Raw genomic sequence first — 24,135 nt, 5'->3', positions numbered from 1 at the left:
AAAGCAGAATAACACTTTCCGTTAAAATAAACTCTGATTTCATTAGACATTTTTATTACACCTAGTGGCTGGTGAGCATTGTCTGTTAAACTCTTTTTCTGTTAAACTAGGGCCTGGACAAAGTCACTTTGCTACAAGCATGTCCCACTAATGTTAAACGAATTTGTATGGAACACTCTATGTGTTATTAAATTTCATTATTTTCTGCAAAGCTCCCTTAAAATAAAATATTTCATTTTAAAAGATTATTCAAAGACCACCAAACCTTGAGAATTAGGTCAAAATGTCCTTTGTGTCTGACCATTTGTTAAGCGTCAGTACTCAGTAGGTCACGCTTGTCGCAAAGTGATTTTGTCTAGTATGAAGTATTCTACAAAGTTCAATAAAAGTAATCTGAAATGTAAATTTGTCAGGCTGGTAATTGCCAATTCACAGATGACAATTGGTACAATTTTTCTAATTTCAATATTCGTCTCTATTCTCTAAAAAATCGTGATCTTTACTTCTTGAATAATCATTGTGACAAATACTTTATATTATTCTATAGGAATTCGAGTATTTGCGCTTTTTCAGTGTAAAGTACGAATAATAAATATTTAAGAAGAAAAGCAATGAATGATTCAAGGAGAAAACTCCCGTGAAAGTGTTTAGAAAGTTTAGGCAGATTCTGCAAGTGTGTTTATTGTTTAGCTATACAATTTAAAAATATTCAATGTAATCCATATAATTACTTTAACTAACGAGTGTCGACTATAAATAGGATGGATAACTACACCCATATAGTTAGCAATATTTACTATATTACTGAAAATATACCAGGTCCCAGTGAATTTAGCTCTGAATATAACACACTTATTGATTCTTTTAATTCACAAATAACCCGTCACTGTCTATGTGTATTATGTTCCAAAGATTGTCCCTGTGTGACCACTTATAGAAACAAAAAACATTTAGATCAGTTTATTGATTTAGAGTCGGTAATTTCTCTATCAGAATGTAATGATTGCTGTTCTTGTTCTATCATTTGTAACAATCGCACTGTTCAAGGAGGCCCTATTAAAAATCTTTACATTAAGGAATGTGAATTTAAAGGATATGGTTTGTTTTGTAAAGAATTTATTTCAAAGGGTTCTTTTATTTGTGAATATGCTGGTGAGATTTTGACTAAATCTGAAGCAGATAGAAGGCACCATTCTAATAGCTTACAAAATAAAATGAATTACATACTAAGTTTAAAAGAAATTGTTAATGATAAAATTATTGAAACATATGTAGATCCTAGTATGTTTGGTAATATTGGAAGATATATAAATCATTGTTGTGAACCAAATTCAATTATGATACCCATTCGTGTCAATTCTATGATACCAAAATTAGCTCTATTCAGTTGTTTGAATATTGAACCTCATACTGAAATAACATTTAATTATGGTGCAAATAATAAAATTTTGCCTCAACAACTGAAATTGGACCAAAAGAAATGTTTATGTAAAAGCTCCAACTGTCTTGGCTACTTGCCTTTTGATCCATAAAATTAATTATTTAAGGAATATTAGTGTAGACAAATTTTAAAATGTTGCAATAGGTAGGTTATATTTATATGCTTAAGATGATAATTTTTTTTAACAGCCACATGATTGGCCACACTTTGTTAATAAGTATTATGCCAATTATTATTTTATAACTATGTATAACAATAGTATTATAAAAATAATGTTTATTAATTAAGTAAAAAAAGTAATTTTACTAATTTGCCATGGATCTAATAGACTTGAACTTTTCCTTACAGGAAATCAGGAATGCTTTCCGTCTTGTTCTTACTAGTTATATGTATATGCAATAACTTCGATACAACTTTTTGTAAGGAAGATACACATGGCCAAGGTAAGAAGCTAATGCTTGGTACTTTGTTCATTGTTATGTTATTTAATTCAGTGTTGTCTTTTCTTTGTTAAAATTTATATAAATAAATAAATTTAAGAAGGATGTGTTTTTGATAGTCACATTTATTGTTATTTTCTCAATTTCAGAAGTGCTTTTGTGTCGGAAATGTGGCACTGATTTGGTGGACTCATACTATTTATTCAATAAATTAAGTCCAGGTGCCAATAAAGTAGAAAAACAGAGCATGTTTGGAAAAGAGAATGTTACTGTACAAACACTAATTAACCCCTTTGGAATTAATTTTGAAATAATTACTAGTGAAAAAGCAAAGTGTAAAAACATTGGACCTGTAAGTGAAATCATTGTTCCTTATTCAGTTAAATATTTATTGGAAGCCTTAAGTAAATGCCTTATTTTTTAAAATCTATAAAAGCTGCATAGATTTTTTAAAAGTTATCTTAATATGAGATACATAACTTTACTGATATCTCAAACATATATATTTTTTTTAATATCATTTTAAACCACATTTTTAATTTGAAAATATATACTCGAAATTCGTAAATGAAACGGTAGAAATTTAAAAAAAATATTAAATTTTTAGAGTCAAGGTGCTGATTCGTGGTTTCCAGGATATACTTGGCAAATTTGTGTTTGTCCACACTGTGGACAGCATATAGGTTGGACATTCACTAGATCAGAGTCAAACTCTAACATTGAAGATGGTATGAATTCATTCCACGGCTTGATATTAAAAAACATCCTTGGCGAAAATTGTAAGTTTGGGACATATTTAATAACAGTTTCAGTAAGCGTCAGTTAATGCATAAAGTCATAAGTGAATATGCATATGATATATGAACAATATAATAAAACTCAATCATATATATAAACTAATACTTTCTAGTGATTACAAATTATTTTCAGTTACAGACTCCCTGATAATGCTGCCGAAAATTTATAACATGTAAACAGAAAACCTACAGTGACAATTATTGATTTTTATAGTTTTTTAAATAATATATGGTGTATTAGAAAGACAAAGTTTATTTATTCTTAGTTTTTATTTCACTCTATAAAAAAGTCTTAACAAAACAATAATCTATCAACTTAAGGCGTTTTCAACATAGACTGTCATAAGAACTTAATATGTATAAATTTAAGACAAAAAGAATAAGCATTCATTTACAGTTATATTTAAAGGTCACAGCATATTGCAATGTCTATAACAAATTAAATTTTTGCATGGTAAAGATAAAAACTAAATCTATATTAAGTGAGTTACAAGCTGTTATTTTACTTACATATCCCTTAATAAATTTTTAAGCTGTTAGCTATGAAGGACCTAGATATTTAGCTTAACAGCTTAAATGTAGTTAATATTTAATACAAAAAATCTTGTACTTATTACTTAGTTTACACATCTTTAGTACAAAACAAAAACATTACAGATGTCAGAATATTATTTTACGTTATAACTGAAAATTCAAGCTTAATAGATTTAATTCCACTTCAAGCCATAGCAAATCTCTGATGTAATGGTTGTTGCGTTGTAGCAGGAGTAGGTGTGAAATTTACACCTGCAGGAGCTTCACTTGTATTACTTCCATAATTTTTACCTTGAATAGCAGCAATTTCTTGCTGTAACTTTGGGTTGAGAATTTGTTTGTTTACAAACTTTCTGCCAACTCCGCGATTACCACCTCTCCCTCTCCCTCGTCCTCGAGACTGTGTTGATCTTTTACTTGCATTCGACCTGTTAGACCTGTTTGAACCTACTGATTTTGCACTTCCTGGTCCACCTCGTTTGCGGAGACCTGCATATTCATTATTAAGTTGTGCTAACGTTTGCTTACTTAGATAATTGCTATTGCCAACACTGTTTCTACGCCTTTTAACAAAGTCATTAGCTACACTGACTGTAAGTTGAGAAGCAGATCCATTAAATGAATTGTTTCTAGACCGAGTAAATGTCTGTGACCTTATGACATTCGATCTGTGTTGTTCTTGAAGAATTTGATCAGATCTAAGTCCTACATTACTGTATTTATTCCTAGTTGTAAAACCACGGCCCCGTTTTGCAATACCACGCTTAGCAACAGCCAGGGGTTTATAATTGTTATTCATATTTCCCTTTCGATTAACCAAACCCAATCTGCTATGAATTCCATTTTGCAAACGTGACACAGAATTAGAGCGCCTTAATTGCATTTGAAACCCACCTGAAAAGATTATTTTTATAAACAAATATTAATCAGGAGAATTGTAAACAATCATAAGTATAGAAATTACTACACTATAATTAATTACCTCTATTTGCTCTGTTAAATCTGAGAAGTTTTGGCATTTCATTGTCTTGATTTTCAAGACCTGCTCTTCCTTTAGGAGTTAAACCTCTGATCTGAGAACGAGATCTAGATGTTGACCTTGCCCGAGAATTTGATCTACGACGTTGCTGTGAACGCGACCTATTTCTGGATTGTGATCTGCCTCGAGACTGAGACCGACCCCTTGGCTGCACTGCGCCTCTAGGTCCTCTGGAACGGGAGCGTGAGCGCTGTTGACCATTTGGCGTTCCAGATCGAGATTGTGAACGCCCCCGGTTAGCGGCACCTCGTCCACCACGACCCCGACCTCTACCTCTCCCACCGCCACGACCACGAGCTGATCCTCCCCTTATGGTCTTGTTTTGTTTTATTATGTCATCTGAAACATGTTATTAACAGTAAAAATTCACATAAAGCACACTTGAGGAGCATTCCTCAGTGTCTCACATTGATTTTTAACTCACCTAAAGACATATTGACAGTGTCTGCCATTATGCAGAAGTAATTTTTCGTGGTACACACTACACGTTTGCTATATTCAAACAAATTATTTTCTAAAATCTAAATATGACTAATTCATCTACAGCAAAAGTAAGTAACGTGATTCTTAATACCTTCAAAACCCTAACAAATATGAAATTTTAATAAGATGGAGATTGTCCACAGATGAGTTTGACCGCAGAAGCACAGGCGCAGAATTTTTAGATTACCGATATGTAAATAAAGAGGTAATAATAATGTCAAAAAAAAGCGCGGGAAACTTTCATGGTAGATGTATTTTTCACGGTGCTGAAAATTTTATGCTGGTAGTGTTATTTTTTGTATTATATTATGTTACCTTAATATTATATTTGTGTAGTGTAATCGTGTAGTCGGTAAGTTTTTGTAATTTTCTGAAAGTATTGTATGAACGAGCCCCCCGATCTAGGTCGGGGGAATGATGGCCATGTTGGCCTGAATATCCCAGTGGGATCAAATGTATCTGTTGTTTCACAACATGAATTTGACAAAATGGATACGGATTTTTCGTTATCATCTCAGTCGGCAGTTTACGAAAATTAAGAAAAAGAAAGGTAGTGGTTCTAGCGGTGATTCCTCTCAGTGCGAAAGCTTATGCAACGTGGAAGATGAGTAAATTTTAATAAAAAAAGTTACTTCTGAACCTATATCTCAATCCACGTCATCTCCACACTCGCAAAATCAACATCTTACACGGAAAATTCAAATATCTCTCAAGATCCTAACGTGGGAAAGATCCTAACGTGGGAAAGATCCTAACGTTGGTCTAATAACACCAAAGCTACAGTAACCAATAAGGACTCCCAGTCGATCGGCCGTACTGAATATGTTCCTTCTGATGTTTCCCCTTATTTAATACACGTTCAACGTATACAAAGTTCACGTGTCGACGGGACCGTTCTCCATCCTATAACTTTTGACAATTTTTTAAAGCAGAACAAATTTGATATAATAAATTTCCAAATAATTCAATTATCTTCTTTCATTAGCCAGACTCTAATATTGGCTGGCTCTAGTTGACAAAAGTGAAGAGCAAGAAAAATCTGATGTTTAAGAAATGATACTAGGCATTAACTACTTTAATAAACTCAAACTTACTGAAACCGTCCCACGTTACCTCTATTATGAAAAAGTAAAATCAATTAATGTTATAAAAAATAATGGATTGCAAAATAAATCAATGGAATTGCAGGAGTGTTGTTTCAAAGAAACATGATTTAATATATTTAATAATAAACATTCTCCTGTTGTTGTCGCGTAAAAAAAATGTAAAACAATCATTTAATCATATAGGTACCGCGAAAGAGAAGGCCGATCTTCTAGGCTGTCCTTTGCGTCGAACTCCACTTTGGATGATCAAGGGAAGGAACCACCGACATTATTGCGGTGTGATACTACGATGGCCGAAGTTATATTCCGGCAACGTGCTATCCGTAAAGCTTTGTCTTCCTTGGACATCCACAAGTCGAGCGGGCCTGATGGCATCCCCCCAATTGTGCTGCGTACTTGTACTCCTGAGTTGGCTCCGGTCCTAACGCGCCTTTTCCGGTATCTTTAACACGCTCGGCACTGTTCCGAAGTGCTGGATGATCGCTTCGATACATCCAATCCCTAAAAAAGGCGATCGCTCTGATCCGTCCAACTATCGCCCAATAGCGATAACCTCCTTGTTCTCCAAAATAATGGAAACCATTATTAAAAGCCAGCTCTTGAGGTATCTAGAGGGCCACCAGCTGATTAGCGATTCTCAGTACGGCTTTCGTCGTGGTCGCTCAGCTGGTGACCTCCTTGTATACCTTACACATAGGTGGGCAGAAGCAATTGAGACCAAGGGGGAGGCGCTGGCGGTAAGTTTGGACATAGCGAAAGCCTTCGATCGGGTGTGGCACAGAGCACTGCTCTCGAAGCTTCCAGCCTATGGGCTCCCTGAGAATTTATGCAACTGGATTTCCAGCTTTCTCGCTGATCGGAGCATCAAAGTCGTCATCGACGGAGCATGCTCCGACCTGAAACCTGTGAATGCTGGTGTCCCACAAGGCTGTGTCCTATCCCCGACCCTGTTTATTCTGCATATCAATGATATGTTGCAGCTTAGCAACATTCATTGCTATGCGGACGACAGCACTGGGGATACTTTTTATACTGGCCGGGCAGGTATTTCTCGGGCTGTTGTCGATGAGTACCGGAACAAACTTGTGTCTGAAGTCAAAACTCTTCTACGTGGAGTCTCGGACTGGGGTAGACTAAATCTAGTCCAATTTAACCCCAAGAAGACACAAGTATGCGCGTTTTCCGCTAAAAAAACTCCCTTTGTCGCTACTCCCCTCTTTGAAGACACTCTCCTTAAAGCCTCAGCTAGCATCGGAATACTGGGCGTTGACATATCGAATAACGTTCAGTTTCACGGTCATCTGAAAGGAAAGGCTAAATTAGCCTCCAAAAAGCTTGGTGTGCTCAGCAAGGCGAGACGGTACTTCACTCCGGGCCACCGCTTGCAACTCTATAAAGCGCAAATTCGGCCCCACATGGAATACTGTTCTCACCTCTGGGCGGGAGCTCCCCAGTACCAGCTCCTTCAACTTGACCATATTCAACGAAGAGCGGTTCGAATCGTCGACGACCAGTCACTTTCCGTGCGGCTTGATCCCTTGGCGTTGTGTAGAGATGTGGGATCTCTCTGCATCTTCTACCGCATTTACCATAGAGAGTGTTCAGAGGAGTTGTTAGGTCTAATACCTGCAGCTGAGTTTCATCATCGGACGTTAAGGCAAAATACAAAATACTATCCGTATCACCTCGACGTCCGTCGTTCCACAACAGAGCGTTTTCTAAGGCAGTTTTTGCCGCGCACCACCAGCTACCCACAGAAGTATTTCCGAACCAATTCGACTTAGGGTCCTTCAAGAAAAGAGCGTACCAATTCTTGAAAGGCCGGCAACGCACTTGCGAGCCTTCTGGCATTGTGAGTGTCCATGGGCGGCGGTATCACTTAACATCAGGTGAGCCTCCTATTACATAAAAAAAGGTCACATAATGTACACTTATGACTCGTCAGTAAAGAAGTAATCAAGCGTTATCTGAGATGTGGTGTTCAACCACCCGACCATCCCATTGGCTTCAGCCAGGATACCTAATTAGGATCTCTGGATATACCTGCTTGGGTGATGATAGATTTGATGGCCATGGTGGTGTAGCATTACTTGTCAGGAAATCAATTAATTTTTCTGAAATCGCGTTTTCTTCATTTATCTCTAACAATGCCATTAATATTGTCGGCATCAAAATTGGTAATTTTTATATACTAGTTTCCATGTATCCCGCTCGTTCCTCTTTTATTATTTTTAATGGTGTTAATAATTTACTATCTTCACTTAGTCGTCCATTCCTTCTATTAGGTGACTTTAACTCTCATCACCATATGTTTGGTTGTGGCACTACTGACTCCAAGGGTGTACGTTTAGTTGAAATATTAGATTTACCTACATAATTTGTGTTTACTCAATACTGGCTCACCAACCAGACGCACAAAGCACTTATGAAAAGCTTAGCGCAGTTGACTTATCAATTTGTACTCCAGATCTTGCTTCTTCTCATTCTTGGTACACCTCATCATTTACTTTTGGCAATGATGATTTCCCGATTATCATGTCCTTGCCCATTAGATCCTCCATTACCTCCTTATCAAAAACGACAACCTCGTGTGAAATATAAATTAAATAAAACATTGTCGAATCTAAAATAAAAGATTTGCCAGAATTAGTTAGCGGTGGTGTGCTGTGTGGTTGGCTACATGTTTATAAGAATCTGCCGATCTGATGTTTTCTATCAAACGAAATGTCCAAAATCCATCTTATAGAATTCTTTTTCCTCTTTGGTGGGATAGAGATTGTATGGTTGCTGTAAGTAGAAGAAAGGAAGCTGAGAGATTATGCTGAGAACATGTGCAATTAATGGTATTGCCATGACGAGATATCGACGCTTCCGCCCATGCCTTAAACTTTAAAGCAATCTCGCTTTAGAAGTGAGGCCGCCTGCAAGAACGTTTAAACCAGGGCTGTGACTTGTCACCAATCGGCACCGCAGAAAATGGAATGAAGAGTACCATGCCCTGCAGAACCATTTCGGTGACAGAGACAGCAAATCTGGAGCATCCGACGAAAAGCACATAGGCCCCAAGGGTAGGTCGCAAAGACCGCATCCCAAATGATTGGTTCCATTAGATACAATTCCATAAAAGCGATACACAAAGCGATTCTCTCGCCTCACTCCCTCTATAGTTTTTACTCGCAGTCGATGCACCGTCCGCACTCTCGCCCTCGCGACTCGCGTCTCCTCGTGTAATAGATGGAGGACATGGAGGTTAAAACCCGAGCCGCCTTATCAGCTGCATGTGCAATCATAAAGGTACCCGCCACCGACATCGGTAACTCTATTGTCTTCGCGGATCTTTTGTTCTAATCTTGACTTCTCCCTTACCGAGCACTTTCTTTCACAACTCTGTGACAATTTTGACGCTTTGACACTAATCTATGGCGTCTATAAATCAATTATTTTGAGATTGGCCTAAAGGTCTAGATACCAGGCCATAAACTCCAAAAAAAAAAAAAAAAATTTATTTTGAGACAAACAAAAATATTTGTATTTTCGTAGTTCAATTTTTTCAAGTTTTAATTTAAATTATAATTATACGTCAATATAATATTATATTTGTTAGTGAGTTTCTTACAATCGTTACAATGTCTTTTTTTAAAAATGTTACATCGGGTTTTAATATTCGAAGTCGAGATACCATTCTTAAAGAATCATTAATAAATAACTTGTCCGAGTGCGTAAAAGACATCCAATACAATAGCCAATTTGAAGAAAATTTTCACAGTGTCTTGGGATCAACTGATTCAACAAACACATTGTGCATGGCATTAGAAGCTATATTTTTACATGGTTTAAAAGATACCTTCTTACGAAAAGCAAAAAACGTAATTTCTGGAGATCCAGACTATCGGCCGCAGTCAAGCTTCTGGCCACTTATTTTAGTACTGTCCCATCGTCAAAACATTGATCAAATATCTGCGTTACCCCAAATTAACACTGAGATAGGACAATGCAGAGCATGGCTTCGTATAGCACTCAATGAATGTTTACTTTCATCATACATGTCCACTCTATTAAAAAATATATCTGCTGTCAAACCCTTCTACAACAGAAGTGCATTTGTTTGTGATTCTGAAGTTCTTGAAGTGGCTCAAAAGGTAATACAAGGATTAGAAACATGTGTTCAGTTTAATTTGCCAACAAACTCAAGTCTTCTTAATCAATGGCCAGAGCAAGTATTAATGCAAGCTGGTATCTGGGTACCAACTATGAAAGTGGCTCCTATTTCCGCTGGTTTGGATGTTGTTAGCACTTTGTCTGATGATGCAAAACCAAAGTTAGCATCAACTCCAAACAAATCATCCAAAGTTACAGGTTTAGGTAAAATGTGGGCTTTGAATGAAGATGAAGCTCTAGATTTTATACTGTCTAAGGATCCAGGACAGACTTCAAGTAAAGACAATGTAACAGAAATCGAAAAAAAAAATCAGATTGTTAACAAAACTCATTTAAATCCTGAAATTGAAAATATTGTAAAAGAAACTGGGGAAGAACCTAGTGATGTGATGCAAGATTCAATTCAAATATATGGCACATCTGTTGACTCTGAGGGTTTTGTTGCTCCTTGTGATGTTGTTATAACAGGAAATTCTTTAAGTGGCAAAGGTTGGTCCAAAGATTTGAATGATGATAATGCATCTGTTAACTCAAATTCATCTCATGGAAGTAGTATGATAAAAACTCCAGAACTAAAGAGTCTTTCTTCTCTTATTGATAACTCAAACTTGTATGTTGAGACAAACTCAAACACTCCTAACTTAAGAGATATTATGAAAGATATTCATAAAGAGTTAAAAATAACTACTGAAGATAATGATGATTGTCAATTGATCATTGAGGATAATGTTCCTGATGATCCAACATTACATAGCTTAGATTTTGAGGTCATTTCAAATTCAACAGGTTCATTCACAGTTAATGAATTACAAAAAATGATGAAGCAATTAGGGTTGCTTTCTAGAGAAAAAGGTCTAGATAGTCAAAACTATCAATGTCATGGTTGTCAGGATCTCTTAGGAAGCACAGTATCAAAGGCCAAAGTTTGTGGTTATACTGGAGAATACTTTTGCTCTAATTGCATGGACCCTAATGTATTCATTATTCCTGCTCGAGTTATTCATAACTGGGATTTCAAAAGATATCCTGTTTCTAAAAGAGCAGCACTATTTCTTTTGGAATTTCAACATCAACCATGGATAGATATGAAAAAGCTGAATCCAAAAATTTATGTTGGAGTGTCAGATATGGCAAACTTGCAAGAATTAAGAGTTCAATTAAATTTTCTAAGAGCATACATATTTACCTGTCGAGAGCCAGTAATTGAAGAATTGCAAAAACGGGTATGGCCAAGGGAGTATTTATATGATCATGTGCATTTGTATACTATATCAGATTTGGCTCAAATACCAAATGGATCTTTAGTTTTGCAATTGGAAAAAGTTGTCCACTTTGCTAAGGGTCATGTTTTAGAATGTTGGCTCTGTAACCAGAAAGGCTTTATATGTGAGGTATGCAGAGACCCGAAAATACTATATCCTTTTGAAACTAGTACAACATTTAGATGTGATGAGTGCTCAAGTGTATTTCATTCTAAATGTTTAAATGACACATTGCCATGTCCTAAATGTAAGAGGAAGCAAGAGCGTACAAATGATTCATCTTTAATTGATGCACTACATAGTCTTAAATTAAAAAATACAGATAAGTGAAATGTGTAGTATATTGCTACATTGGAAAATAGTGCTGTTGTTGAAAAAGGAAGTCAGAATTGGCCAAGACACCTAGTTTGTGTCAGTGCGGTGTAAAATAAATGTTTATTAAGAGTTAGGTAGGATTAGGATTAATAGAAATAATATCATGTAGGTATATTGAGAAATTATTGGATTAAAAATCCTTTTGTAGCCCTTAACATGATTAGCATGTTAATTATCCCTATGATGAAATTGTTATTATAACTGTATGTGTATGTGATAATGAAATTAGTGAAACTAGTAAAATTTCACATATTTCAGAATCTAGATTCTAGATAATGTATCATAAATTTATCTTAGGACAATAGGATATTTTACAAAACACAATGTCAAATGTTAATATATTATCTTCTTCTTAGTTATTATTTGCTTATATTGTTATTTAAAGTTTATTTAACAAAAATTTGCAACATTAATTGTTTGGGAACCGGCTTGTAAAACATTGTTCACTAAACATATAATTTAGTTGCAAAATAAATACTAATCTATATTTGGCATTTAATTACTATCAACTACCGAAACAAATATACAAACACATCTAATCGTATGCAACCCTTATTAGGGAAAATAAAAAAGAAATACATAAGAGGCATTTAATTGCTTAAACAAATATTGATGTAGCTTTCTGGTACTTATCTAGTTCTATTTAAATTTAATATATCATTAAGAAAACTATCTACATTTTCTTTCTTATTATTTTTACTTTTACTGCTTTTCGATATTTGGCTAATGTCTTGGGGCTCATCTAATGAATATTCTTGAAAACAAGTGTCTAGCAGTTTATCTGGTTCATCTTGTTTCTTTGCCTTTTTTTTGGGCTGATAGCTTAAGGCATCTTTATCAAAGTCTAATGGTACAATTCCTAGGTCACCACTATAGCGATTTTTCGCTACTTGTAAATATTTCTTTCCTCTGACTGCCGTCAATCGTTTATCCTAGAATTAAAATATCTTGACGATGAGATCATTTATGGCACTTTATCTCTAGTGTTTTTAAGGTAATTAATAATATATATCTTCTGTATTCTGTTACAGAATCTTTCTAGAGTATCAGCATTATAATCACTTTAAAATGGTTTTAAATCAGTTCAGAGTTCAGCAGTAATTCACAGGTCAACAAACATTTCTATCCAAAGTTTTAATTTAATAACCCATGTACAAAATTTATCAAATTACCTGAATAATTAATACATTATCAGCTTCCTGTGATGCTTTTGCACTGCCAAAAATAGAGCTAGTTGACAGGTCCTCGGAATCTCTTTCCTATAAATATTAATTACTATTACCAAAAGACATTCTGCTAACTGATTAAAGTAAATATAATAATAAGGTTATCATTACATAGGGGTACGATAAAACTTATTTTGGGATGAATAGTTATAAAGGCGCGTACAGACATCGCGAGGCGTGCGTTGCGAATGGTTCGTCACGCATGCCTGAGGCATACGACGGTACATTTAAGTCGGAAACACACGTATCGTGGCGTGTCGTGACGCGCCAGAAGCATATTTTAATATGATTAGACAGAACGTGTTGTGACACGACACAACATGCAAATATGTTTCTAATCATATTAAATGTATGAAACCAATATGCTTCTGGCGCGTCACGACACGTAAGTGTGTTTCCGACTTTATGCATGCGTCCCGAACGACACATGTTCAAGCTGAGCACGCAAACAACCACGCACGATGTTCGTCAGTAAAAAAAATGGCTCCGGCGAGACGTACATATTGCACTGCATTGCCTCGCGTTGTCTGTTCTCGCCTTTAAACACATTGACCATCAGTTATTTGTTTTAAGGTTACGCAAGGATACTGTTTACTATAGATAACTGGTACTACAACGCGAAAACAAATGAATTTATTATTAACATGGCAAAAAGTTAAATGTTGTCTATCCAGTTTGTTTGTATTTTTCTAATTTCTTTATAGGCAATAATTAATATAAATATTATAGGCATATTCTTTATAAGAGGTTGATCACCCTACTGTGTTATTGCAAGTTTTGATTCCTCAGAAATCACGGGTCGCAAAACCATTTGTGTACATACCTTTCTAGGGTGCATGACAAGTGTAACATGGCAGTGCCTAGCAGTTGCAAAGGTTCTGAATGCGGTGATTACCGCGTCTTGCCGCAAATATCGGTCACCCTCTCTTTCCTCTCCCAGGCCGAGCATGAATTGCACGTTGTCTACCACCACGTGAGAGATATCGTACATGTAACGTGCGTGTTCTACCGCCTGTATACAACATTTATTTTCTACGTATTAACCCATTAAAATATTTTTATTATATATTTTCTAATTTTTGTTTTCTTCTTTTTTGGCTTCTTAAGTCATTACTTACTTCCATTACTACTTTAATCGGTTGTTGTCCATGAAACGCGAGGTAGAAGATAGGAAGCTTCTGAAATTCATCAGCGAACTTTGGAAATTCGTTAAGATTCTGTTCTAGTGGCACTCCTGCGAATTGTTGCAGCATTGTACGAGCCAAACGAAAATTGCGGATTTCAAAACTACCCCATAGCGTTGTTACCTATAAAAAATAGATATAACGTTAATAATATGAAGATCAGCCATACAATATCTAATACAGAATACTATAAAATATTTTTAATAGTTTAGTTTGGTACAAATTTTTAAAATACAGTCAACTGTGACTTTACTTGCTGTTATTGTTAACTGTTTCCACAAAAAATAAATTAAATGTTTTCACAATTAATTTTTTTTATTCAAAATAATTAATTTAAATTTAAACGTCTTTGAATACAGTAATTATTCCGTAGAGATAACACAGTACATCTTATTTTTAAATAATAATAAAAGGCTTTTATTTCATAAACTATTTCTATCATGTCATACATTTTAGATATCCTACTGCCCTTTTTTGACAAAGACCTCCTCCAAATCCCGCTACTCCCGTCTACATTGTGGTACTCTCTGCCATGTACCACATTATTTCTCTAAATCTGGTCTATCCACCTTCTAAATTGTCTTCTTCTTTTGCGTTTATTGTATCTTGGGCACCAGTTTAATACTTTCTTGCTCCACTTTTCTGTTCCTCTTGTCATGTAACCCGCCCATTTCCACTTGAGTGTATTTACTTTTATTGTAACATCTGCTACCTTACTTATTCTTCTGATGTTTTGTTTATAATATTTTCTTCTCTATCATACATTGTTACATCAATCTTTGACACACCTATAGCTTTGTATGCTGCGCTTTCGCGGGCGCCCAAGTTTGAAATCCATATGTTAGTACATAGGTGGTACACAAGTATTGAAAAGGTTCCTTTAAATTATTTATCATGATTCTAAGCGCCCAGCTCTTCCCTGCTTTTGTGATTATATGTGTTGATTTCTTTTATTGTTGCATTGGTGATATATATTATCTGACCGAGGTATGAGTATTCAGCTACATATAGTATAATAGTATTATTACCTTTATTGGTATTAATTGGTAATTACTTTGGTATTCTCGGCATTCATTCTAAGACAAACAATCCTTATTACCGAGGCAAGTTCTATGACCATCCTCTCTAATTCATAGCGTGTTCAGGCAAATAAAATCAGGTTGTTTGCAAACCTTAAGTGGATCAATCTTTCGCTGTTTATTATTCAAATTCAAATTCAAATTCAAAAATCATTTATTCACGTAGGTAACACAATGTACACTTGTGATTCGTCATTAAAGAAATAAATATTAATGCTTCTAATTTTACATTTACTGCCAGTTCTCAAATCAAGGGCGTAGAACGGTATTAGTCCGTATTTATCACAACTTAGTTTTCTAAATATTTCCACCACCAATACACACAACAGTTTTGGTGACATCTTGTTTTTTTATATACTTAATATAACATTTGCGGTTCTATATTCTGGGTTAGTTTTCTATGAATAAAGCAAAATCTAAAATACAAACCCCTTGCTGTGCCAGATCAAGTGACATCTCTGCACAAAGCGTGGTCTTCCCACATCCTGTGGGTCCCGTCATCACTGTGAGCTCTCCTCGTCTGTGCCCCCCTAGCAATTTTGTAAGGGCTGGAAACCTCTTCCATTTCACTCCTCTCACCTATAATAACGTTATTAAGGTGGTAAAATTGCTGTCTTATATTTTTGTTTAATGTTAAACCTAAAACTCTAGCTGAAAAAAGCAATAGTAGTTTAATGTGAGTATTCATTGTGGCTAAAGATCAGCTTGAAATATATTTGCAATTATAATTGACAGGGCTATTTTAATTATGTAAGTTTTAGGTAAAGATTATATGATCATACCTTATCAATGTTTGTCAGTTCCGCATAAACATCATCTCTTAGCGAGGCAAATGTCGTAATAGATCTGTGTGAAGCTGGTTTTGCTTCTGACACAAGTGTTTTTAAAGATAAATTAGCTGAGGCTGCTTCTGATGCAGTTACCAGGCCCTCAGTGGGTCTAAATAATCAAATTCATATAATTAAGTTAAATAGAATTAAGAATATAATTTATATTGTCTCTTGGCAAGTATTGATATTGGGCACACATGATTTTGTGAATAAAGATTAATTTACCTAACAAAAAAACACCTATCTTCCCCAAGTTTCTCTGCAACTGCTCTCATATTCTCCCAATCACCCCACAAGCAGAGCTTTTGGTATCGTTCCAAAACAGGAAGCACAACAGGAGGCAAACTACAGTTGCTCAACCAAATTAATTTACCTGAAACATGAAGGAACACACAAAAATTATTATTGCAATTTTTTTATACACAAGGTGAGGTATGAAAATTTCCTCTTTCTCAAAGGGCAAATTGTATATTTGAAATTCACTTTGACCAGATGTACTACTAGTTTCGTTAGGGCCCTAGTTTTATTCTTAAAGAAACAATAAATGTTAAATTGTGGCTTGTCACAATTATGCATAAAACAAATTATCAATAAAATACAATACAATGCAGATCCTAGGCATCTATCAGGGCTTATATGACATTAAACAATCTAGTATAAGAGCATTTCTTTTAAAACATGATACTTACAAAAAAAAATTCTTGGGAAACATATTGTTTAAATCAAAGTAACACCCTAATAATTATGTGAGTTTTAGTATAACTATTTAAATTGTAATCTTCCACTTCTTACCAGCAACTTTATTAGAAGCTAAGCTTAATACATCCTGAATACTTGGCACTAAAATAGCCTGATCAGTCTTGAGAGTTTTAAATGATCGACATGAGAAAAGCCCAGCTAGATGATGACCGAAGGTTTCTACTTCTTCCTCTCTACCTGCTTGTATTTTTCGATATCCAATAATTTTATCTAAAGAATTTTTTAAGGGAAAATATAATACTGTCTGATCCTTGGACACTCGTACATCACATAGTACCTTGTGGGCTTCACTGTGGTACTGAAACATATTTTCATATTACGCATAAGGAAACTGGGTATTTCACACATCACTAACAAACTAACTTACAGGAAACTCAAATAATCGAAAAAGATCTAAAACTTCATTTTCACTTAGGTTTAATAATGAGGTAGTTTCAGCAAGAAGGTTCTCCCAATGTTTATCAAATTCATATTTATCTTGTTGCAACTTATCAAAGTAATCCTTTATACTTCCTTCCACTTTAGACTTCTTTATAAGTCTCTCAAGAATATTCCAATCACCATGTGCATTGCATTTAGGGCACAAGAAGTAACCTGTAACATTAGAATTGTTACCAATTTTTTTTGTAAGGAATTGGAGTAGATTTTAAAACTTACTTTAATCAGATAATAGGAATCTACAGGTATCACTTAGTAAGATTAAGAACGTACCAGTTGTTTTATTTATGTACACCTTACTATCTGGTTTATTTTCTTCACTAAGGCAAAGGGAGCACTTAGTAGTAAGGGACGTAAATCCATCTTGCACCGCAAAACCTTTCTGCCGCATTAGTTTTCGAATATCAGACACTGATATTTTTGGAATATCATTTATTCCTACATTTTGTATTTGTCGCAATAACCCTGCATTAAATGTATTACTAACATTTAAGAAATGTCTTACTGTTGTTAGTCTTAATATTTTGAACATATTTATTAGCCGTTTATAAAACAAATTAGGTCAACAATTAAATCATTACAAAAAAAGTAAAATTAATACAATAATAAATGTACAAAAGTATATTATATTGTATATAACCTAGATTAAGTTAATGAAAGTCTCCTCAATGTTTATTTACATTTTCCATTTCCTTGTTTCGACTAGTGACTACCGATCCTTTCCCACAGAGATCTACAGATAATTTCTAATCTGTGACGCTACGAGTGTTCCTAATTGTAAAATTTTTAAGCTGGCCAATAGTTTTGCCAATATTATGCACTGGCCACTGCAATAAAAATCGGCTTATGTTTAACTTACCACCAGGTATAGTAACATATAACAGACAAAAATAGTAAATGATTACCAAAATTAAACCCGCATTTTAATGTAAAATTACAACCTAAGTTTTAACATCTCGCTATCCTATTTAAGCAAACTGGCTCCAAAAAACTCATTGTTAGCCCAAAAATAGTTAATGAAAACCAAATTATTAACCATATTTTAATTTAAAATGAAATGCAAAAAAATAAAATCTCGTTATCCGATTAAAGTAAATTACCCTCGGCAAAAAAAATATTTTGCCAAACACAGTAAAGTAAATTTACTCCTAACCTTTTTGTCTCCAAATTGATTAACCACTACAAAAAAAAATTATCTTGAGCGTTTCGTTTACAACCAAATGCTATACCTAAAATAAAAAATAAAACTCTTACAATTTCAATAATCCCTTTTTTAATTATTGAAACAATCATTAAAAAGATAGTCCTCTTAAAACTAATAATAAACAGTTCAAAGATCTTAAAACTAAACTAATAATAAGCATTTAAAAAATCTTAAGAAGAATCAGTCTTCTGTATTAATTCACTGCACAATTAATGCTTTCTTAGCTTTGGCTGGTCGTCCTCTTTTGCGCTTCATGCCAATCGGAATAGCTCTGGCCTCTGAAGGTGGCTGGACGTGCTTAAGCCGAATCGCCAATCCAACGAGATGTCCCAGTGTGGTGGGAGAGGATCGTAAGCCGCAGACATAACTTAATATGGCATCATAATGCTTCATTTGGTAATAAGCCTACATTTTATGTCAATCATAGTGGTTTATTTAGGCAGAAATAGCGCATTAATTTGCTCGCTAAGATTTGGTGATCATTTACTACATTTGGTGTTCGAATACAATTTGAAGTGCAGTCGTGACTAAAATAGCTAGTACTATTGTAATTTTAGACGTTATTTATCTGGTGTTAAGTATATATTTTTGGTAAAAGAACTAAGGGTATCAAAGCATTTTATGGTGATCATTATATTTAACCCCATAAAAATCTTTGCACTTAAAAAAAAATCTGCAAAATTGTATTAAAGCCGAGAAGAGAGATTTCGTCTCTCGGATCTATTTATTTTTGATGCATCCGCTTAGATTTCTTCTGACGTGTACCGATATTCACTGTAATTTTTCAGGGAATGTTCGGTTACAAGCATTAAAAGTTTGTGCTAAAAATATGATGTAAACAACAATAAATATTTTAAGCTACATGAAAATATGCATATAAATACATATTTTCATGTAGCTTAACGTTTACACAAATGTGTAAATACCGAACTCTATTTTTTTTCTTGTCGTTATTTAGTGAATAGACGTTTGTTGTGGTAGATTTTTGTGAATATTTAACTAGCTGAGTGCATTTTAAAGATTGATTACAATGCCAAAAGTTGTAAAAAGTTCGGCTCGAGAAATTTTTACAACTTTAACTTTAATATAATTATATTTTTTAATACCACTAAACAATGTTCGGAAGAGAGTTGCCGCCGCAGGTACTTTTTAGAGTTGCCATTTAATAATTTTTTGCTGTATTGATGGGACTTTTATGATATAAATTCGTTTCTGCGACAAAATTGAACAAATACGTGAATGAAACTAAGTAACTGAAATTAAAACATATATTACATAAGCATTATAAACTTAAATTTATTATTATTTTTAATTGTTCATAATTTAACTGCAGGTGTGTCAGAGAAAACTGTAACAAGAATTACAAACGAAGGTGTAACAGCGGCGTGTACTTCGAAAAAAATTGTAACCCAACAATTATGCAATAAAACTCTGAATAAAACATTGTATTGCTTTTCTTTACCCTATTTTCTCATCTTTTCCCTGTAAGTAGGTAGAACACCGCTAATATAAGTAAATAAAAATATACTTTTTAAATAACAGAAATATTGTTTCATCGAAGTATGCAGAAAATAATATTATTTGATAAATTACATCTGCTAAATGTAAATAAAATAGGTAAATTGTTTACTCATAAATGGCAACATTACGTCATGCGATTGCAGCGCCGCGTCTGGGGGACTTCTTTCATGAAAAGGACTATACATGGAGATTGGGAGATAAACTATAGAGATGTCAATTATCAAGGCATTAGGCAATTACAATTTACATAGCCATTATTTACTCTTATTAGGTGTCATATCGCTTAAGTCAGATTTAATTTCTCTTGTATGTCTGTGGTTACATGGTTGAGTTGTTGGTAAAGGAAATCAAAGAAGTTTGTTTTCTTTTGGACTTGGAATTCGTTTTTAAATCATATTTAATCTTTTTACCCCGCAAATTCCACAATTTTTGAAATATCTCCATAATGGAGAAGTTCAGGCAATAGTAGAGATATACGTATCTAGGACAACCAGCATGAACTGTTAAGGGTGTATTGTGTTATTGTATCGTCTAGTAGATAGTGTCCTTTCATCAGCCAAGATGGGGATTATGTACGAAAAACGACCTCTCAAAAGACCTAGATTAGGCCCCCCCGATGTGTACCCACAAGAACCCAGGCAAAAGGAAGATGAACTTACCTCAGCAAATGTAAAACATGGCTTTACAACTGCTCCACAATCTAGTGATGAGTTTGGAACAGCCAGAAATTTTAATCATTCTGCTTTCGCTACCAAGGTAAGGTTTACTTAAAACTGAAGTTCTATATCATTTCCAGAGTGTAGCAATATGAAAGTCTTAGATGGGATTAATTTATAAATAATAATAACAAATTTTATTGTTTACTGTTGTTTCAGATTGGACAGTTCTTTTCTGGTATACTTTCCAAGAAGGAAGAACTCAATACATTACCTGATTGTGGAAAGAAGAGACAGCAAGTAAACCCTAAGGATAATTTTTGGCCTGCCACAGCAAGAACTAAACCACAAATTGAGGCCTGGTTTAAAGATTTAGCTGGTACCTAGTCTAGGGTCTATTGAGAATTTATTGTTGTGTTGTATTTTATAAAATTTTCTTTTATGCTTTAGGTAGCAAGCCATTGTCAGTATTAGCAAAAAAGGCCCCAAATTTTAACAAAAAAGAGGAAATATTTATAACACTCACTGAGTACCAAGTGGCAATGCCCAGAGCGGCATGGTTTATTAAATTGAGCTCTGCTTACACAGTTGCTGTTTCTGAAGCTAAAATTAAAAAGAGGCAGCACCCTGATCCTACAACAGGTCAGTTTTTGAATACACTATCTACACTTATCTGAGAAAATAGATAAATCAAATTGGAATAATATTTATGTTGATAGCTCTTAAGTACAGTTCTTACGACACGTAAAGTCTGACCAATTGCTTCTGGCCTCATGATTCATATCATCATCAATTATTTTTTATTGAATGTATTTCAAATGTCTCAATATTACATATTATCTAAACATATTAAATTATGTTTCAGAATGGACAACAACATTAATCAAATTTCTAAAGGATCAAATACCAAAGTTAGCTGAATATTATCAAAGTGGCTTAGGAAATATATCTGACAAAACTCCACCATCTCAATCAGGTAAGATATAAATGGTTCTATGTCTCTACTCTGAAACTCTCCAGTAGCAGGTAATTAAATAATATATTTCTTTGAATATATTAAAATATAGAAATAATAATAGATTCTTATTTTAATAACCCTTACAGGTCAGGGTACTCCGAGTCACAATATATCAGGACATCTTCCAGGCAGCTCAACACCCAATTCCACTGCATCAAATTCAATGCACTCTCCTGGGAGTTCAAGCTGTATGGGTTTTTATTTATTGTTATTATGTCTATTGTAAAAAAGGTAATTTAAAATTAAAAAATAGTTTATCAGTGATGCTACTATGTATGTGTCTAATGAAAGGTGTTGACTTTATTAAAGCTAGATACTTATGTAAAAAATAAGTTTAAAGGTTTTTATATCATTTCCAAATTTCTGAAAAATAAAATAGTGTACATCTGTATCATTTTAGTATTAGGGTCATCAACGCCCGGGCCAGAGAGCACAGACTGGCGTCAAGCTTTAAAACAATGGAACTATTGTTGCCGTCTAGCAAAGTATCTTTTAGATGAGGGCTTATTAGACAGACATGATTTTCTCAGTTGGATTATTGAATTACTTGACAAAAGAACTCTTGATGATGGTCTACTGAGGTAATTTTTTAGTTATTTTAAGATACATGTGAAATGCCACAAGCACATAATGCTTGTTGCATATTTGTTGTAATATGAAACATAAATAAATATATGCCTACTCCTTGTTTTGGTATCATATAACTAACAAATTAATTTTATAAACCTACCTAATTAACAATTTTTATTCAAAAAGAAATAATTTGCCGAACACAAAGAACAAAATATGTATGGGTATTTTTCACGAAATTCCGAAATTCGGCTACCTTAAAAAGACAAGAAATATTGAAATTATTTGATATTTATTTTATGTGAATTGGATAGTAGTAGTAGTAGTAGAAGCTATTTAAAAAAAATATGCGTAAAATGAAATGTATTATAGAACACAAAAAAACATAATTATACTACTCTAAGTCTTAATTGGACTAAACTATATTTTAAATCTATTGTTTATAATTAAAACTTTAACTTATTACAGGTTGTTTCTCCCTTTGGCATTGCAATACATGTGCGAGTTCGTATGTTGCGAGAGTCTATCACGCCGCCTTGCTACCACTTGTGCTAAGAAATGTGCGGCCATATGTTCAGTTCTCTCTGAAACAACACTTCGTACACTTAATCAGCCAGTTGTTTTTAAAAATGATAGAAATACAGGTTAGCTTAGTTCTAGTTAAACTTCTTTTTAAATTTTATAATAGGCTTACAATACAAAATATGTTGCTTACTATTCTAAGTATTGGGTTTGACGGTTGCATTAGGGCGTGACCAAACAGGGCAGCAACATGCGGCATTCGTAGGACACAACAACGTATGCTCAATGCGAGTTAGGGATGCTCGATGAGCATCGATGTTGAAAGCAAAAACATCGATGTTGCTCTACGAAAAATATCGTAACAACGATGTTAACGGAATCGAACATCAATGTTAGATCACGGCCTCGGAACGACCAATGCAAGTTACGAAAAAATTTAAGTCTTCTATGAACGCATCCACAAATCACTTCGTTCGTTCTTCGTAGTCTCGCTCGCTCTTTCTCTCTCACACTTCCTCACTACTCTATATCAACAAAGAAATAGATTAAAAGGTTCTTCTTATGATATTCATGTGAATATCGATGTTTTTCTAATATCGATCATCCCTAATGCGACTGCACCTGCACACAATAAAGCGCGCGGCACTTGGACAAACTGAGAGCGCGCCACGCCGCGCTCGATTGCCGCGCTATATTTGGTCACGCCCTTATGTATTATTGTTTGTTTCAGATATAAATTGTGACCCACTCTCACCAGTCGAAACAAATGTTGATGTCAAACCGAATATAAATCAAATCAAACGATCTGCGACTCCCGCAGACCAGAATCACGGCACGCCAAATCCAAACCATTCCCTTGGGACTCCAAACCCTAACCACTCTTTGGGAACACCCAATCCCTTGGGAACGCCTAATCCGTCCCAGCCGATGGAGCAAGTGAAAGAAGAGAATGAGTCTCCGACACGGGACACTAAGACAACGTTGAATACAGTTATAAATGCGTCTCTTAATCCAGTGCAAGTCGGTTTTGGGGAAATATTGAATTGTTCCTTTCATAGAGATGTTATAATTCAGTTGGGCACTATATTACAGGTGAGTTTTAGCATAAAAATCATCCTTAATTAAAGTGGAAGGATATTACTTGAACCACATTGACATAGTTGTTTTATTAATTTGATTAAAATTAATATTGTATTCGGTTTACGCGGTTAACATTTGAAAAGACCTCTTTAGAAGATATTCAATTCAAATTCAATCATTTATTCATATGGATAACACAATGTACACTTATGAACGTAAAAAAAGAAATGTATATGAAATGCTTCTTATTTTATATTAACTGCCAGTTCTCAAATCAAGGGCGTAGAACGGAAGAGAAGAACGGCAATAAACTCTATGCCACTCTTTTTAATCGCCAAGTTTGTTAAAGACGTCTCTAAGTAGTAGAAAAATCAAGAACAAATCACATTTATTAAATTGGATTTTTATCTTTG

The 24,135-nt window shown here is 34.4% G+C and overlaps 5 protein-coding genes across 10 annotated transcripts in view; 3 read left to right on the top strand and 2 right to left on the bottom strand.

Annotated features, from left to right (window-relative positions):
- Positions 1-451: 451 nt before the first annotated feature.
- LOC125055848 lies at positions 452-2,924 on the top strand. The gene is made up of 5 exons (XM_047658495.1): positions 452-673; positions 1,790-1,884; positions 2,031-2,233; positions 2,489-2,660; positions 2,812-2,924. The coding sequence occupies exons 2-5, from the start codon at positions 1,800-1,802 to the stop codon at positions 2,853-2,855; spliced, it is 504 nt and encodes a 167-aa protein (XP_047514451.1). The 5' UTR covers positions 452-673; positions 1,790-1,799; the 3' UTR covers positions 2,856-2,924.
- A 5-nt stretch (positions 2,925-2,929) lies between these two features.
- On the bottom strand, positions 2,930-4,890 carry LOC125055847 (uncharacterized protein DDB_G0287625). The gene is made up of 3 exons (XM_047658494.1): positions 4,676-4,890; positions 4,195-4,590; positions 2,930-4,106 (listed from the first exon to the last, which is right to left on the bottom strand). Exons 1-3 carry the CDS (start codon positions 4,701-4,703, stop codon positions 3,397-3,399), a joined length of 1,134 nt encoding a protein of 377 aa, XP_047514450.1. The 5' UTR covers positions 4,704-4,890; the 3' UTR covers positions 2,930-3,396.
- Positions 4,891-9,348: 4,458 nt separating this feature from the next.
- LOC125056214 lies at positions 9,349-12,122 on the top strand. Its single transcript, XM_047659227.1, has one exon. It carries the CDS (start codon positions 9,467-9,469, stop codon positions 11,588-11,590), a length of 2,124 nt encoding a protein of 707 aa, XP_047515183.1. The 5' UTR covers positions 9,349-9,466; the 3' UTR covers positions 11,591-12,122.
- An 89-nt stretch (positions 12,123-12,211) lies between these two features.
- On the bottom strand, positions 12,212-17,929 carry LOC125056215 (mitochondrial DNA helicase). 3 transcript variants are annotated; one of them, XM_047659230.1, is made up of 11 exons: positions 17,832-17,929; positions 17,425-17,616; positions 17,081-17,307; positions 16,747-17,011; positions 16,180-16,327; positions 15,907-16,063; positions 15,554-15,703; positions 13,980-14,168; positions 13,685-13,873; positions 12,808-12,894; positions 12,212-12,567 (listed from the first exon to the last, which is right to left on the bottom strand). In XM_047659230.1, exons 2-11 carry the CDS (start codon positions 17,540-17,542, stop codon positions 12,265-12,267), a joined length of 1,833 nt encoding a protein of 610 aa, XP_047515186.1. In that variant the 5' UTR covers positions 17,543-17,616; positions 17,832-17,929; the 3' UTR covers positions 12,212-12,264. The 3 variants fall into 3 exon arrangements, with proteins under 3 accessions (XP_047515186.1, XP_047515185.1, XP_047515184.1); XM_047659229.1 differs by having other exon boundaries at positions 17,792-17,918; XM_047659228.1 differs by lacking the exon at positions 17,832-17,929 and having other exon boundaries at positions 17,425-17,749.
- A 2,241-nt stretch (positions 17,930-20,170) lies between these two features.
- LOC125056213 (mediator of RNA polymerase II transcription subunit 12-like) overlaps positions 20,171-24,135 on the top strand; it is a 35,592-nt gene continuing 31,627 nt past the window's right edge. For all 4 annotated transcript variants that reach the window (XM_047659224.1, XM_047659226.1, XM_047659225.1 and 1 more), the window contains exons 1-8: positions 20,171-20,632; positions 20,752-20,911; positions 20,983-21,174; positions 21,398-21,508; positions 21,637-21,738; positions 21,951-22,131; positions 22,589-22,764; positions 23,373-23,734. In XM_047659224.1, coding sequence (XP_047515180.1) covers positions 20,438-20,632; positions 20,752-20,911; positions 20,983-21,174; positions 21,398-21,508; positions 21,637-21,738; positions 21,951-22,131; positions 22,589-22,764; positions 23,373-23,734 — 1,479 coding nt within the window. In that variant the 5' untranslated portion in view covers positions 20,171-20,437. The remainder of the gene's footprint in view (positions 20,633-20,751; positions 20,912-20,982; positions 21,175-21,397; positions 21,509-21,636; positions 21,739-21,950; positions 22,132-22,588; positions 22,765-23,372; positions 23,735-24,135) is intronic.

This window comes from Pieris napi, chromosome 14 (genome assembly GCF_905475465.1).
Source record: "Pieris napi chromosome 14, ilPieNapi1.2, whole genome shotgun sequence".
Classification (NCBI taxonomy): Eukaryota; Metazoa; Arthropoda; class Insecta; order Lepidoptera; family Pieridae; genus Pieris; species Pieris napi.
Note: the sequence above shows the minus strand (reverse complement) of the source record. Positions and strands in the feature narration are given on the sequence as shown.

Coding starts and splice junctions, on each gene's coding strand:
- LOC125056215 (XM_047659228.1), bottom strand. CDS start 17,683: ATGTTCAAAATATTAAGACTAACAACAGTAAGACATTTCTTAAATGTT. Junction 15,704..15,906: donor AACTGACAAACATTGATAAG/GTATGATCATAT, acceptor ACGTTATTATAG/GTGAGAGGAGTGAAATGGAA. Junction 14,169..15,553: donor TTGATCTGGCACAGCAAGGG/GTTTGTATTTTA, acceptor TATTTTTTATAG/GTAACAACGCTATGGGGTAG.
- LOC125055847 (XM_047658494.1), bottom strand. CDS start 4,703: ATGGCAGACACTGTCAATATGTCTTTAG. Junction 4,591..4,675: donor CACTGTCAATATGTCTTTAG/GTGAGTTAAAAA, acceptor AACATGTTTCAG/ATGACATAATAAAACAAAAC. Junction 4,107..4,194: donor ATTTAACAGAGCAAATAGAG/GTAATTAATTAT, acceptor TAATCTTTTCAG/GTGGGTTTCAAATGCAATTA.
- LOC125056214 (XM_047659227.1), top strand. CDS start 9,467: ATGTCTTTTTTTAAAAATGTTACATCGGGTTTTAATATTCGAAGTCGA.
- LOC125055848 (XM_047658495.1), top strand. CDS start 1,800: ATGCTTTCCGTCTTGTTCTTACTAGTTATATGTATATGCAATAACTTC. Junction 1,885..2,030: donor GGAAGATACACATGGCCAAG/GTAAGAAGCTAA, acceptor TCTCAATTTCAG/AAGTGCTTTTGTGTCGGAAA. Junction 2,661..2,811: donor AAACATCCTTGGCGAAAATT/GTAAGTTTGGGA, acceptor AATTATTTTCAG/TTACAGACTCCCTGATAATG.